Here is a 15,319-nt window from a genome sequence, read left to right as displayed (position 1 = left end):
AAAGCAACTGAGCCATAAGGATGGTTTGGTCAGCAAACAGGCGGTCCCCTGAGATCGAAGAGAGACTAATAACCCCAGGAGGGATGAATGCTTTAAAACCCATCAACATCCTCTTCAAATCCCAGCCTGTCAATTACGACCCCAGGTTCCTGTGGATTTGCCACCCCGCCCCCCCGGCTTCCGTACATTGGTTACTGCCTGTCCTCAGATACCTCGAGAGTCACTTCCCCGCGTACAGGACACCACCAAATATTTGCAGAGCCAGGCAGCCACAGGGCAAGTAAAGACCTCACACTTACCTGTCGAGGAGAAAACAACTGAAAAGAAGTAAGGTGTGTGCGGTGTGTGTTTGTGTGCGTGTCCTGGACCAGTGCAGTTTCCAAATTCTCCCCCACGCAGGACGGGGCTGCATTCCCATGGACAGGACCTGTCGGCCAACTCTTCAGAACGAAGCCATGGCCTTCGCCGGACAGAAGCCTGCTGCAGCCAGGTGGAGAGGACGAAAGGTCTTGTCCTGTCGCTACCACGTGAGTGCACATGCATTTGCTCAGTGCCTACTACGGACCAGCCCTCGTAGCAGACTGAGAGCAAAGCAGGACAGAAACAGGGTCCCCCGCCTGGGGCTTCAGTTCTTGATGAACTCTGTGTGCGGGTGGGAAGTATCAGCTCCTGTGGGGGAGCATGCCCTGGGAGCCCTTGGCCACGTCTGGAGATCTGGTTGTCACGCCCAGGACGAGGGTGCTCCTGGCACCCTGGGGGAGGGGCCAAGGATGCGGCACCCTCCAGTGCCCTGGGCAGCCGGGCACAGAGAAAGTCTGTCCCGAGGGCCAGCAGTAGCGAGCAGGAAAACCCGCCCGTGTCACAGCCGTGCGCTGGTGTGTCGGGAATGATCACCTGTGAGCATCTGCACTCAACACAGTTCAACTCGAATGAAACCTGTCACGCTACAAACGTTCGTCTCTGCGAGGCCCAGCTGCATGTAACCCCGAGGCCCAGCTGCATGTAACCCCGACAGGGTCCCTGAAGCACTTGATGAGGGAGAAAGATGGTCCCCACTCCTGCAGAACCCACAGAATCCCCCTGTCCCGCGGGATGAAGTGCTACTTCCTTCTTTTCCTTCTGGGCCCTGTGCTGGGGACCTGGGTACCAGAGTCAGGGCCCGAGAGGCCGGGTCCACAGGCGCAGCGCCGGAGCAGGGCTCAGAGCTGCCTGCGTGCTGGGGGGTCATCGAGCTTTCCCGTGCAGGACGCTGCTCTGCCCCCAGCCCGCCAGGGCCCCTTGTTGGGACACCCCTGCGTTTCACCCTCGCGGGGCCTGCGGGACTCAGCCCGCACCCACCTCCAGGGACACTATGGCTGGGGAAGGCCTTCCCCGACCTCTGCACACGCTGCTCACGGACACTCCCCGCCCTGTACCGCCGTCCCACCCAGTGGAACCCGCTGCAGCCGCGCCGGGACAGGAAGGCCACCGGAGGCCGCGGGCGGGGCTCGGACCATGCGGCGAGGCTGGCAGACCGGAGACAAAGGCCGGTGAACACCCGCGCCACGGGTTCAGGCCACACGCGGGCAGAGGGTCGCCGAGCCGCACGGCTCCGCGCAGCACCGCGCACACGCACCACACACGCGCGTTCGCGGGTCCTCACGGCGGCAACCGCGCTCAGCGGAAGCCTGGACTCCGTCTGCGGTCGGGGAGCCGCGTCGGCCTGGACTCCCGAGCTGCTGTCCAGGCTGCCGCGCCGGTCGTCGGGACAGGACCGGGCGGTGCCGTGGGAGCGCGGCGGCCGCACGCAGACCCGGCCGAGCCGGGGACCCTCCGTCCCGAGGGATCTGGGTTGTGAGCCGGGGCAGCCGCGCTCTCCCCGGTCCGCACGACGCACTCCCCACCCCCCACCCCGGGCCCTGCCGGACGCAGGGGCGGCGCTGGGCGGCGACACGACGCGCAGAGGCAGGAGGACGCGAGGCTGGACACGGTCCACGCGGTTCACGTTTTATTGTCGGTCCCCAGCTGGGGCCCTGCCCGGCTACATCTGCCTCTGCTTGTGCTTCGGGTTCGCGCGGCAGTAGATGAACCAGCGGCCGCGCCTCTTCACCCGGTAGCAGTCCCGGCAGCGCTCCCGGACGACGCCCTTGGTCTTGAACCCCAGCGCGGGCGGCAGGCCGGGCGGCCCCAGGGCGGGCAGCAGGCGGACGGGCAGCAGGCGGGCGGGCAGCCCCGCGGCCCCCGCAGCGCCAGGGCGTCCGGGCAGGAGCGTGGAGAGCGCGCGGGGCACGGCCGGGGCGGGCGGCGGCCGGAGCAGGGGGCCCAGGGCGGACACCAGCCTCTTCGCCGCCAGCATCTTCGCCGCCAGCGCGGCCGGACCTGAGCGGGAGCAGAACGCGGTCCTGCGGGGCCTCGCGCACCCCGGCAGCGGCGCCCCCGCCCCCCTCCGCGGCCCCTGACCCCAACCCCGCGCCCCCGCCCCCCCGGCCGCCGGCGGTCCGCGAGGTCCCGGACATGCCCGCGGGAGACACCAGGCGGCCCTTCTCGGCCGCGGCGTCCGGGGAGCGCAGGGCGTGCGGCTGTGGCCCACGCAGGGTCCCCCGAGCCCCCGCAGCAGCCACCGCCCCGGCCCCTCGCGACTCCCGGCGCCCCTCACCTGAGAAGAACCCGACCGGGACGACGGGCCGCGCGCCTCGCAAGCGCCTGCGCAATGGGGCGCCGACGCCGCCGCCCGGACTCTGCGCCAGGAAGAAAGATGGCGGCGGGGGTCACGTGGTCATCCGCCCGGGGCCGGGCGCAGAGGCGGAGTCGCCGACGACTCCCGGGACGGCCTCCCGCCCCCGGCGCCGACGGGTTCGGACCGCGCCCCGGGGAGCGGAAGCGAGGCCCGGGACGCACGGGAAACCCCAACCCGCCGGCAGGTGTAGGGCACGGACGCACCCGGAGCCCACGCAAAACCGGGGAGCACCCTCGGCGCGCAGTCGGGGATTCCCGGGGAAGGCGGTGGGCTCCGGGGGCGGCTCCTCGCCGGCCGCCCTCGGACCACCGCCCGCTACGGCCCGGCCCAGCCGAAGCCGAGTCTGGCGCGCGCGCCTCCCGCCGCGGCCACGGGAGCCCCGCGCCCGCCCTGCCCCCTGCCGCTGTCTAAGGGCGCCGGGGCTGCGAGCCGCGGGCCCCCCGGGTGCGCGAGGGGCGGGTCCGCCGGGGCTGACGGTCCCGCGGGGCCGCCTCGAGCTCGCCGGCCGCTCCCTGCAGCCGCGCTGTCCCCGCGGTGCTCGCCGCTCGCTCCAGCGGGGCCCCCGCGGGGGACACCCCCGTCGTCATCAGTGACCGGCCAGTGTGCGCCGCGCCCCTGCACCTCCCGTCCTCCCCGTCCCACCCCGGCGGGAAGCTCCCGGCGGCCGCCGGCGCTCAAGCCGCGAGCACAGTTTCCCGCCTTTTCCCGGCCGGGCCGCGGCCCCCGCCTGGATGCTCCCGCCGGAGCGCAGTGCGCGTGCGCGACTCCCCGAAGCGCGCGAAGTCGGGCCGCCGGGGCCCTGCGACACGGTGCGCATGCGTCAGCGTGTCGGTGCGCCGGGTCAAGGGTCAGCCCACAAGATGGCGGCGGCAGTGACCTTCTGCCGGCTGCTGGGCCGCACCGGCCCGGCGGCGCTGAGCCTGCCCCGGGGCGCCCGGTGCTTTGGGGTGCGCACGTCGCCGACCGGGGAGAAGATTACGCACACCGGCCAGGTAAGCGCTGCGGCGTGGAGGCCGCCCTCCGTCTCGGCGCGGTGCCCGCGGTGCCCGCGGCTGGGGGACGCGCTGGCCGGAGCGCCCGGTTCCCGGAGGAGCGGCGGCCGCGCGCGGGGTCCCGCGGGCCCGGGGACTGTGTGGGTCTCACGCTCTGACGCGCGGGGCGCTGAGGGCGCGGGGGTCCTGGGCGAGCCGCCGTCGGGCTCGCGTCTGCGCCGCGCTGCGCAGGGGCCGCCGGAGCGCAGGCACGGCCGGAGGCGACTCCGGGACCCCGTCACCGCGCTGCCCCGGGAACGCTGGCCTGCGCCGCCGCCGGCTGGGAAGGAAACGGGGGCCCCTCCGGTGCCCGCGTCCGTCCGCTCCTTCAGCCCCGCCTCGCCGTCCCCGGCGTCGTCGCCTCCTCTCTCCTTCGGGCTCTCGCCGAGCTGCGCCCCCGCCCGCGCAGCCGCCCTCGGTCCCCCTGTCCTCGGTCCCCGCGGCCCTCGGTGACAACGGCCGAACCTTCCGCGCACGCTTTTCCGTAATGCAGGCTGTTGGCACCCAGCGGCTGTAAAAGTCTCGCACGGTCTCTCCCCAGGTCTACGACGACGCGGACTACAGGAGGGTCCGGTTCGTGGGTCGCCAGAAAGAGGTAAGCGGACGTGAGGGACAGACAGTGCGTCTCCGTGAAGCCTTCACGGCACAGCGAGGCACGAAAGAGACCGGAGTTCTCAGACGAGCCCCGGCGGCTCTGGAAGTCTGCGGTTCTGTCTCGTTCTGTTTCCCTCCGGGTCCGCGCCGCAGCGTAAGCGCGGTCTGGGGGTGAGTGTGAGCCAGGCGGCCCTTTGTTTTCCTTTCCTTTCTCTGCCTCATACTGCCCAGACCCTCAGATTAAAGCAGGTCACATCACCAACTTTTAAAAATCACTCTTTCCACCCCCGTGCTGGGGTTTGCTTGTCATCCTTGCTGCCGGACAGAGGGGGCCTTGCTCTTACAGGGACGGACACTCCCGAGCTGAAGCTGGCAGGAGGACCGTCCTGCCCTGAGTGGCTGTGACTGGTCCCGTGCGGGGACGGCAGGAGAGAGGATGCGGTGGTGGTGTTTCCAGGAACCTGAGCTCCTCCTAATTCCTCTCTGACCTGCGCTGCGGGATCCGCAGTCTGCGTGCCGTGCCGTGGTCTGGGCGGTCTTCTCTTCCGAGTCCTTTTGTCCTCCGCAGTCACCTCGTGCCCCTCCTTCCCTCGGTCAGCCTTCTTGCTAGTTCTTGTTTCTTCTCAGCTGTCCGTAAGTTGTGTTTCCCGCCCCTCTGATCTTGGTTACAGTGTCTGTTCTTAAGTTCTTTTTCTACTTCCTTTCCTGCCTTGCGGGGGACAGGGTGGCGGAGACAGAGTTCAGTGCCTCGGGTGGAGCCATGGGTCCTGACGCTTTGGGTGGCCCCTGCGGTCCGGCCCCCGCTCCCCAGCCCAGCAGTTCTGATGCGTGAGCAACACCTGGTTCTGTCCCGGGCTCCTCCCTGCTAGAGACTGTGGCCTCTGGTTTCTGATCGTCTTAGCAGGGGGCAACCGGAGCAGCTGAAAACCAAAACCAGCCCAACAAAACCAGAATTTGCAAAGCCAGTGGAGTGTGAACAGAGGAGGCAGAGCTGAAGGTGTTCCCTCACCCAGGTCCGGAGCCCCTGTCCTCTCTGCGGCCTTTAGCTGTGGGACATCTCGTGTGTTCGGGGAGCTCCCGTTGTGCGGGTGCGCGTGTTTGTGAACGAGGAGCGCTGCTCTGGCCACAGACATTTGGCGCTTAGTAGCATGGTGAGAGTGTTAGCGTTTCCCAGAGGCGTTGTTTTGGAAGAGTTTCTCGTGTACTGGGAGCTGGGACAGGACGTGTGACGATTCCCCCGGACCCGCCTCCTGCCAGGCGGCCTGTTGCAAGTAGCACCTTCTGTCCGGGTGCTGCGGTCGCTACAGCGGATGCTTTGAACACTTGGTGGTGTTGACACGTGAGCTCAAGCCCGCGGTTTGTGCCGGGCTTCACTGTCGGTGCTGTACAGTCTGTGGATTGTGACAGACACGTGTCCTGCGTCCGTTTTACAGCATCGGAGGGTAGTTTGCCTGCCCTGACAATGTCTCACGTTCCCCCGTTCATCCTTCCTCCCCCCAGCCTCCGACAACCACGGATCTTGCTAGTTCTCTAGTTTTGGGGAGTTGTATTTTAAGAAACCCACCGAATCTGAGCTTAATCTGATGAACGAGGAGCGCGGAAAGCTGGATAGCTGAGCTGGCCTTTGCAGAGAGCAACGGAAAGTGTCTGTGCGTGGCTCATGGCTACTCCTGGCCAGAGGCACCCGGTGCAGTTTGCGGCGTGTCTGCAAAGGAATCCGTGCGGGCCTGTGACGGGATCTTCCTAAGACGAGGCACTCCCGTGCTGAAGAACGGCCGCGCAGGAAGGGGCAGAAGCCAGGCCTGCCATGGTCCTGGGCCACCTCTGCGAGGCAGGGGGCTGGAACCGAGCAGAGGCTTGTCTGCAGCTACAGAAAGCGTTTCGTTGACTTGGTGGTCACGCACATCAGACGAAAGGCACACGTGTCCTGTCCTCCAGCAGAAGAGCCCGTGCGGACGGGAGACGGCGTGCGGCATGGCGGTCACAGTGACAGCAGCAGCAGCTGTCTCTGTCCCCTTGCGGCTCAGAGGACTTGTCCGGTCTCGAATGTGGCTCCAGGCCGCTCTGTCCGACCGCATCCGGATCTGTGCAGCCCCCTAAGCGCTGCCTGCCCCCCTCGCTGACCTCACTGGGCTGAGGGTGCTGGGTCCGAGGGGACGAGCCGCTAGGGAACCCCCACCCCGGGAGGCCTTCAGCGAGCGTGTGTCCTATTCCGTTGCTGCTGGTTATTGCGACGGGGCTGGCGTCATTCATGGGTATTAAAGATGCTCAACAAGGCGGAGAGCGCAGAGCACTGGGAGGCCGAGTCCGTTGAGTACAGCCCCCCGTGCTCTCCACTTGCTGCAGTGATGACGGGGCGGCTCAGCCCAGGCGGGTCGCCCTTGCCGGCTGGGGGGCAGCGGGGAGCCTCGCTGCCCAGGTGCTCTGGACATGTCCTGCCCACCTCAGACGGCCTCCGACCCCCCGGCAGGCAGGTGAGTCTGGCTGCGACTCTGGCTCATCCGCTGGGCAGCTTGGTTCCTCAGTAGCAGCTGGAAGGTCCCAGCCACTGCGGAGCTGAGGAGCGGTCCCCGTGGCACCTGCTGTGTTTGGTGGAGTGACGTGAAGCCTGTCCACCCCAGAGGGGTCTGGACGTTGTGGACGCACAGCAGGGGCTGTGAGTGCTGGAGGGAGGAGCTTGCGGGTGGGGTGCATGCGCTGTGGCTACGGGCCCCACCGGGAGGGGCGAGTGTCCCGCAAGGGCTTGTAGCCCTTGGCTTGTTGGGCCTTGCTTCTCCTGGGCGCTGGCAGAGTGGACCACTCGCGTGGTGAAGTGACTTCTCCGCTGAGGTGGCCCATACTCCCCGTGCAGACGCTGTAGGAAACATGGGGTGTGCGCCAGGATCGACGGCGGCGTGAGACCCTGGGCGTTGTCGTCCCCGCTGACTGCGGCCGCACCCCGACACCTCCGCGAGCTGCCGACTGGACCGCAGCGCTGCGAAGGGGCGCATGTGTCTGCACGTCCAGGCGGCTTGAGGAGGCTGCACGAGCCCGCGGGACGCAGCGCTCCCGAGGCTCGGAGGCCAGTGGCCGGGCGCTGAGCCTCGAGGTCTGTGCCTTCCTCTCGCCCTCTGGCTGTTCCACGCGTCCGTGCTTGTCCTCAGCCCCTGCCCCGGCCACATCCCCCAGGGCACCTGCAGATGCTGCTGTACAAAAAGCCTAGGAGGTGTTTTTGAGCATTTTCTCCAAATTTGTATTAGTTTGGATGAAAATACCAGTCTTTACTGTGGTTTGAAAATTACATACGTGTGTGTGTCCGTGTGTGTTCAAGCAGATGTCGGGGTCACAGACCCCGGAAGTCCGATTCCGGCTGGGCTCTTACTACTCCGATCGCGCGTCTCCCCGAGCGGGTTGGCAGCGTCCAGCACGGGGTCACTCCGCGGGGCTGTTCCTCCTTGTAGAGTTGAAGACTGTCCCGTGTGCTCCCGCGTTGCACCTTGTGCTTTTCGTGGGCGTGAGCTCAGTGTGATGTAGGGAGTAAATTGTCCATGGAACAGTCACTCCCCAGAGCACGGGTTAGACGAAGATCGCAGCCTCCACCCGATGAAGTTAAGCCCGTGCGTCTTTGTGCCCAGTCAGTGGGCCGCCAGGAGGTAAATGAGAAGGTAATTTCACATTCGTTACGTGAGTGACGCATAAAGGACAATCATACGGCCGTTGGACAGTCAGGGGCCTCTGACACCGTCTGCCTGAAACCCACGGTGCTGACGGCTGAGGCAGGAGCCCGGGCCGCTGTGATGTCCCTCTGCGTTCATGCGCGTGGAAGGCCCGCGGGTGCGCCTCCGGGCCTCGCCTCCGTCGGGGCGGCCAGACCAAGCCCTGAGCTGCCACCTGGGCTCGGCTCTGGGACTCTGCGTGCGCCTGGGGTTGAACTGAATCCCGGGAATGAGACGTTCATCACGGACGGTCAGGGTCACCCTGGGGCTGAGCGACAGGGGCAGTCCTGTGTCAGTCTCTGGTGTCAGCTGCCCTTCCCGCGGGAGATGGCGGTCTGTTTGACGGCCATGCTGGGGGCCCGGGGTTTGTTCGTGTGTCCCTTGTGACACGTGTGTCCCTTAGGTAGACGCCGTCCCGTGTTACAGCACAAGCTTCACGTGTGCGATGCACGGCTCTGTGCAGCCGAGGGGAGCGGGCCCTCCCGGCCTCCGCAGCCGGCTGTCAGGTGCGCGTGTAAGCGGAGCGGCGAGGCCGCGTGTGGGGCCGCTGTGCTCGGAGAGCCTGTGGGATGGCCCGGCCTCCCCACCCGGCCGCGCTGTGTGCGACCCCTGGGCTCTGCTGGAGCCCCATGTCCCCGTAACCTCCTGCTGAGTTTGTAGAAACGAAACTTCACAAAGTCGGAGTCTGTAGTAATAATTAAGTTTTCCCAGAATGTCTGCAGTCTGTGGGTTGGGACATTATCTGAGTCCACGGCAGGCAAGGCCGTCTGTTCCCGTGCACGAGTGAGGGGCTGGGCCCTGCGGGATCGCGTGTGCTCTGGACGGAGTCTGCTGGCTTTAGAGAAGCTGTTCGCGGAGGCCGATTGTGCCTTTCTAACGCATTTCCAGGTTTCTTTAAAGTTCAGAGGTCCCAGCCCCCCTTTATTTGCGAACATTGATCCTCGTTTCCCTGTCTTCGCTGCGGTGGGGCCTTTCCCTGTCAGTGGGGCTCTGGGGACGCGGGGCAGGTGCCCCACTGGGCCCCGGCAGCCGGGACTGACCGGCACGGCTCTGCGGTCAGGCACCCACGGTACCGAGGTTGGCACTCACTGCGCGGCTGGCGGGCGAGCCCGGGCAGCGCTTACTGTGTGTAGCTTCCGTTTCCTGTCCTGTCTGCGCGCAGTGTCCCCCCGTGGTGGCCGCGGGGATGTCTGCCAGGAAGAGGAGTGGCCCCGGCAGCGTGCGTCCCGTGGCGTGTGCTGCGCGCAGACGGGCCTCCGGCTTCCAGAGGCGGGTGACGTCCCAGATGTGGTCTCGCCGTCGTTTTCCGCCCTGGGTGGGTTGACGGTGACACGGGGTCTGGAGGAACCACGAGCTGCTGCCGCCTGGGAGCCCGAGCGTGGGACACCAAGCCCTGCAGACGGCCGAGAGTGTGGTGGGGCGTGATGGTGGCCGGGGTCGGCTTTGGGGAGCACACGCCGTTGGAGGGGGACGTGCCTCTGGACGGCTCTCCGGTGGGAACCTGCAGCCCGTGGCATGGGCCGGCCCCCCGGGGTGAGACGCGGGAGTCGGCTCCATAACAGGGCGGGGGGCACGTTGGGGCCCTTCCCCCCCCCACACACACACACTCTCTCTCTCTCTCTCACTCTCTCTCTCGGATGCTTTACCTTCCAGCCTTGGGAGCTTTGTCTCCGGGGTGATGGCCAGGGAGGCTGTGCGTGCCTGGCTCAGGGTGGGTCAGGTCCGAGCCGGGTGGGTCTCCTGGCCTGGGTCCCCTTGGCCACAGTAGCTTGCTGTGAGACGCGTTACTTGCCAGGTGTGCGAATCTCTGGTTAACGAAACAGATGTGGGGGGATAGTGTCACGGTCCCTCGTCCCGCGAGCCGGGTCTGACGCAGCCGTTACCAACCAGGAGGCTTCCCGAGGCGGCCGCGCTGCTCTGTGTGCTGATGGCCCACAGCCCGCTCCCCGCCAGGGCCGCCCTTCCGCAAGCAGGTCGCCGACTCGGTCCCGGTGAACCGAGTCCCTGGTGCGTGCCGACCCCCGAGGCAGTGACGGGACCGCGGACTACCGCGATCTCTAAGTTAAGTAGCTGATGGGAGGTTGAGTCCTGATTGTGTCATAGTAAGAAGAATCTTGTGGCTGAGGACACAGGTAAGCCCCAGGCAGTGCACCTGCTGACGTGTCTAAGTGTCTTTTAACTCTTAGGTGTCGCCCCTCCCCCCTAGACGCTCACAGATGCTCCCTTTACCTGCTCGGGAGTCGCCTGGCCGTGGACCCGGGCCTCTCTCTCTGCTGCGTCGGCGGCGGCTGGGTCTCCCGGCTGCTGTACGTAGTGGGGTTCGGTGCCTCTGTTCTTGGGGTGTGGAACCCGGGTTGGCTGTGGCGGCTGCATCAGGTCAGACTCGGGGTCTCTGTGCGAGGTCACTGCGTGGGGGCCGCACGGGGTTCCAGGGCGGTGGCCGTGACTCCAGACGGGGTTGAGGGTGACGCGGTCTTCCCCGCAGCTTGAGCGCTTGCGTGAAGACACTGGGTTAGCCTGAGGAAGCGGGAGTATCGGTTCTTTCCCTGTGGCCCAGCTCTCACGGTGACGTCCGTCCCTGACGGCGAGGTATTTATTCAGTCTTCAGATCGGCGAAATCCCAGATTTCAGCATATTTGTTGGGTTTCTGTCCCTGCGGTTGCAACCCCGTCGTCTCTCCGGTGTGCCGTGTTGTCCCGTGTTGCTCCATGCGGTGTTTCCCCGAACTGGCTGCCCTTTGGGTGCGGCCGTGGGAGTCTGCCAGAGCTTCCTTGCCCCGTGACTGCGGGGCCTCTGCCGGCGGGGACAGCCGGCCCTGGGTGCCTTTCTGCATGTCACGGGTGGAGCGAGACGTGGGGCCGGGAGCAGAGCTGGCGTTGAAGCCGGGGCGCAGTGCGGGGGCTCTGGTCCGCCCCTTGGGTATGACCAGGGGCAAGTGTTCGTAACCTGGTTCCTGCCCCTTTTCTGTGAGTTTGGAGTTGTGTCCGGGTGGGAAGTGACGTGTGTGTGCGCGTGTGTCGTGAGCATGTTGAAGACCGGATGCGAACCTACGAGAACGTGTCGAGGCGCCTGTGCTGGCAGGACCTGAGTGTGGGGCCGTCCTGTACGGAGACATAAATTCTGTGAAATTGTCCCGCTTTTGTACTTGGCTACATGAGCTTTTCTTTCCGTCTCGTTCCAGGTGAATGAAAACTTTGCCATTGATCTGATCGCCGAGCAGCCCGTGAGCGAAGTTGGAAATCGTGTGATCGCGTGTGACGGCGGCGGGGGGGCTCTTGGCCACCCGAAAGTGTACATAAACCTGGTACCGTCCCGCGCGTCCCTCGCGGCGCTGGCCCTCACCTTTCCTCCGGCCACGTGGTAGGGACCGTGTGGTGGGCGCCCTCTCCGTGGGGACGCGCCTGGCACTGCCAGCACAGTCGTCCACTTTCCTGCCACACCTGGGGCTTGATCTTCCTGGAACCTCGTTTTGGACGTTGTGCCCCACAGGGCCTTGGCGAGGGGAGGACCGGGACGATCGAGCAGAGGGGTGAGCGGGGGCCGAGGCTCAGGTCTGCCACGGCGTGGACACGAGGGCGGGGCGTCGCAGCTCCCTGGCTCCCGGTCTGCTTGTGGCCTGAGCGTGCCCGGACCGGACCGTGGCCTGGGGGCTGCTGGGCCTCTGCGCAGCGCCCACCTGTTCCAGTCCGTTGAATTCTGGGCCTTCGCGGGCTGGGAGAGAAGACGGGCGCTGATAAGGCCGGAAGACGTGTCCCCAGGGTGGTCCCACAGGGCTGGAGCTAGGGTTCAGGCCCCTGCCCGCGGCTGGCTCATGAGCTCTCTCTTCTGAATCTTGCAGGACAAGGAGACGAAGACGGGGACGTGCGGCTACTGCGGACTGCAGTTCCGACAGCACCGGCATTAGCGCGGGCCGTGCGCGCACAGCGCCTCTCGCTGGGGCTGAATAAACGGTGTTGGGACCCCGGACGGCGAGCCACCTGCTTGTTTCTTTCCGAGAAGCGGCGTTTCCTCCGAAGCGCAGACCGCAGCGGGGTCGTCCTCGGGGGCGCGTCCTGCGGCTCCGCGGCCGTCGTCACGGCGGGGCCGGGCTGGGTGGCTCAGGGCCAGGCGGGAGAAGAACCGCTCTGGTTCCGCAGACAGAATGGAGGTTTGTCAGGCGAAGGGCTCCCCGTTTGCCTCCGCACTCCGACCGGAAGACCGTGCCCCCCCACCACTGTCCCGCCACCCACCTACAGTCACGCTTCCCTCTGTGCTCTTGTCGCGGGGAAGTGTGAGATCTTAAAGCCCGAAGCATCTGTGTTCACGCAGGCCGCATCCAGGGCAGTCTGCGGAGTGGGGAGCAGCAGGGTCACCGGAGAGCAACACTGGGACTCGGGAAGGAAGGGGACGACTCGGGAAGGAAGGGGACGGCTCGGGAGCGTGCCCGCAAGCCCGGACACGCGGTCTGTGGGGTCCAGGAGGAGGCAGCGCTGGGCAGTGTGAGGTGAGGAAGGAGGGAAGGAGACAGAAGGGAAGCCTGGGCAGCGTGGGGCACGCCCGCCTCCCAGCAGGGCTGGCGAGAACACGAGGCTACGTATGTTCTGACCCTGAAATGTGTGGGCACCGAGCGGTGGGGTCTGGAGAAGAGAAAACTATTCGAGCTTCCGGATGAAAGAACAGATCGCCTAAGGAAGGCGTTCTCAGAAGGGCGGGAAGCCTTTCTGTCCTGGGAGCTGGAGATCGTCAGGAGCATCAGGAGCCTGGAACAGGCACCCGTCTTGAGGGGGACGCTCCGTGGACCCCTGTAGGGCCAGCCCAGGCCTCGGGGGCAGGGCAGGAGTGGGTGGGGCCTGCCGGTGGTGCGCGCCAGTCCAAAGCTGGGCACGCCTGGGCCATCGTGAGGCTCTTCTGGCAGAAGTGCCCAGGGGCAAGCAATGGGGGAGGGGTGTGGGGGGGAGGGCCCAAGAGACCCCGGGGTCACGACGGGTCGGGGGGAGCTGGAAGGGGCTGGTGGTCTCGTCAGGGTGGAGCGTGAGCAGGATGAACACAGGAGGGACGTCACGCGGCCTCGGTGTCCAGAGGCCTCGGAGCCCCGTCAGAGCTGCACCCGGGTGGCGTGGTGCCCTCCAAGGGAGCGGGCCTGGCCGGCACATGCCGGGACTGTGGCGGTTGGAGCACGGCGGGCAGCCTGGACGCCCATGGGAGGGCCCCTCGGCCGCGCTGCGGGGCGCAGGTGGGTCTTTGTCCAGCTGGCCGCGAGTTCAGCCTCGCGCGGATGTTCTAGCAGACGCTTTCTCCATCTGTTGGAATGTGATGCTTTTTTCCGTTAAATATGGGCCACAGTGAATTACTCTGATTTTCTAGAGGGAACCGTTCCTTTGCCAGGCGAGGCCCCACGCGCTCCTGGAATCCTTTTCCTGTGAGGCCTCGTGTGGTTTGGGGCTGCCGCCTCCACGTGTGGGCGTGGATGAGGGTCTGTAAGCGTTCCCTTTCCTCTGTCCCAGTCTCGGCTCAGGGTTGCACTGCCCTGCAGCTGGGGAGCCCCCGGGTTCTCTGCTCTCCAGAAGAGAAGGGACAGGGTTGCGGTGACCTAGCGACGGGGGCTCAGGAGCGCCTCGCGGGCCTGGTGCTATGGTGGGAGCTTCTGGCACATTCACGTCTCTCCTTGAGCCGGTTTTGGTGCCGTGGATTCTTTTTCTCGGTGTCCGGCTGTTTGCCTCCGTGCTCGGTCCCGGCGTAGAGCTGCTGAGAGTGACTTCCTGACCTGCCGTGGTCCCCCCTGCCCCCCGGGGTTATGTGGGCCTGACCGGTCTTCTGCGGGCTGCGTCTCTCCAGAGGCTTCTCCACCACTTAGCACTCTGTGGTGTGTCGTCTGCTCGGTGTGTCGCTGGCTTCGGTCTGGCTTCCGTCCGTTCCCTTCGATCCCTGCCCCTGCTGCCCGCTGCCCCCACTCCTTAAGTTGGAGGCTTGACTGTGTTGCTTCTCAGCAGTCCTGTTCTCACAGGCACTGAGTGCCACGAGGGTCACCGGCCTCTGCTTTAGCCGGAGCCCTTGTCTCCAGCCACACCCACAGCCCCTGATTTCATTCCTGTCCAGTTTTAAATGTGAGCTTACTGGTGGCCGAGCGGAGGGCAGTGTCCTGAGCCTAGTTCTCCGCACCCTGGTCTGAGAATGTGCCGTGTGCGCGTCCGGCCGTTGAAACCCGTTGCTGGGGACCTGCTCGCGGGACCTGCTCGCGGGACCTGCTTGACGGGCCGCCGCACGGCTGCCGCACGGAGCGCCCTGGCTCGCTTGCAGGGGCCGATGCCCCGGGCGGGTGCGGCGTGGCCGGGGGGAGCCGGGGGCCCCCAGATGTGGGCTGGGCTGTTCCTCCGCCACGTTCTCTCTCTCCTTTCTTGTTTCCCGTTTGAAAGACGAGCGTCTGGGGCTGTGCTGTCCGGCTCCTCCCGACTGGAAGTGCTCTCTTCTGATCCGGAAGCGACTCTGCTGGTCTCTAGCAGGACATTTTGTTTTCCGTCGGTTTTGCTTTTCTTGATTTGGCCACAGCAACTTCGTCTGCTGGAGGCCAGCACTTGCACGTTCTGAGTTTTCAGTCCTCTTACCTTCAACGTGAATGTGTCCTTGTGTTTTTAGCGTGTCTCCTGAAAACGCCGCGTGGCTGGATCTTTGCTGACCCGTTTACACTTCTTTGTGTTCGAACTGGAGATGTCAGTCCGTGTTTACGTGAGGTGAGACCCTCGGGGGTGACCTGCCGTCTTCCTCTGCTCCTTGTCCCAACTTGTGACTGGTTCTTCCTTATTCTTCCTGAAAGAATTAATTTTTTCATTCTCTTTGTTCCGTAATACATTGCAACCTGAGTTTTCTTTAAAATAGTGAAGACTGGGGAAATTACTGGCAGCTCATATGGTAAAGAAACCCAAATGTAGGTCGATAGAAAAACGATTCCATCACGCAGGGGAGACGGGAAGAGGCACAGGCGGACGCTGAGAACGAAGCGCACGGGCAGATCGCTTGTGCCCGCTGGTGTCCGGCCCGGCGGCAGGGCCACGTGTGCCCAAGGAGCGTGGAGTTCTGCACTGAGATGTGCCCGTGGGGCCTTGGCGGGAAATTACCCCAAGGAATCCACTGGCAGACGTGGAAAAGATGGTGTGCGCATGTCCACTCACGGCTGTTCGGCGAATTATCCTGAACTAGGGCCTAGGAGTATCGGTGTGCTGAAGCCGTTAGAAGGACTGTGCGGGCCGAGCCGACCGCCGCCCGCTGACCGTGGCCGAGCCGACCGCCACAGGTGCAGGGGCGTGGCC

At 65.5% G+C, this 15,319-nt stretch overlaps 2 protein-coding genes across 3 annotated transcripts; one reads left to right on the top strand and one right to left on the bottom strand.

Annotated features, from left to right (window-relative positions):
- Nucleotides 1-1,965: 1,965 nt before the first annotated feature.
- Nucleotides 1,966-3,044, bottom strand: MRPL36 (mitochondrial ribosomal protein L36). Its single transcript, XM_044234210.1, has 2 exons — nucleotides 2,636-3,044; nucleotides 1,966-2,358 (listed from the first exon to the last, which is right to left on the bottom strand). Exon 2 carries the CDS (start codon nucleotides 2,333-2,335, stop codon nucleotides 2,021-2,023), a length of 315 nt encoding a protein of 104 aa, XP_044090145.1. The 5' UTR covers nucleotides 2,336-2,358; nucleotides 2,636-3,044; the 3' UTR covers nucleotides 1,966-2,020.
- Nucleotides 3,045-3,389: 345 nt separating this feature from the next.
- NDUFS6 (NADH:ubiquinone oxidoreductase subunit S6) lies at nucleotides 3,390-12,002 on the top strand. 2 transcript variants are annotated; one of them, XM_044234187.1, is made up of 4 exons: nucleotides 3,390-3,708; nucleotides 4,289-4,342; nucleotides 11,218-11,396; nucleotides 11,875-12,002. In XM_044234187.1, exons 1-4 carry the CDS (start codon nucleotides 3,448-3,450, stop codon nucleotides 11,981-11,983), a joined length of 603 nt encoding a protein of 200 aa, XP_044090122.1. In that variant the 5' UTR covers nucleotides 3,390-3,447; the 3' UTR covers nucleotides 11,984-12,002. The 2 variants fall into 2 exon arrangements, with proteins under 2 accessions (XP_044090122.1, XP_044090132.1); XM_044234197.1 differs by having other exon boundaries at nucleotides 3,420-3,708; nucleotides 11,218-11,340.
- The last annotated feature ends 3,317 nt before the right edge of the window (nucleotides 12,003-15,319 follow it).

The sequence above is a fragment of the Neovison vison genome, chromosome 1 (assembly GCF_020171115.1).
Source record: "Neovison vison isolate M4711 chromosome 1, ASM_NN_V1, whole genome shotgun sequence".
NCBI lineage: Eukaryota > Metazoa > Chordata > Mammalia > Carnivora > Mustelidae > Neogale > Neogale vison.
Note: the sequence above shows the minus strand (reverse complement) of the source record. Positions and strands in the feature narration are given on the sequence as shown.

Coding starts and splice junctions, on each gene's coding strand:
- MRPL36 (XM_044234210.1), bottom strand. CDS start 2,335: ATGCTGGCGGCGAAGAGGCTGGTGTCCGCCCTGGGCCCCCTGCTCCGG.
- NDUFS6 (XM_044234187.1), top strand. CDS start 3,448: ATGCTCCCGCCGGAGCGCAGTGCGCGTGCGCGACTCCCCGAAGCGCGC. Junction 4,343..11,217: donor TCGTGGGTCGCCAGAAAGAG/GTAAGCGGACGT, acceptor GTCTCGTTCCAG/GTGAATGAAAACTTTGCCAT. Junction 11,397..11,874: donor ACCTTTCCTCCGGCCACGTG/GTAGGGACCGTG, acceptor TGAATCTTGCAG/GACAAGGAGACGAAGACGGG.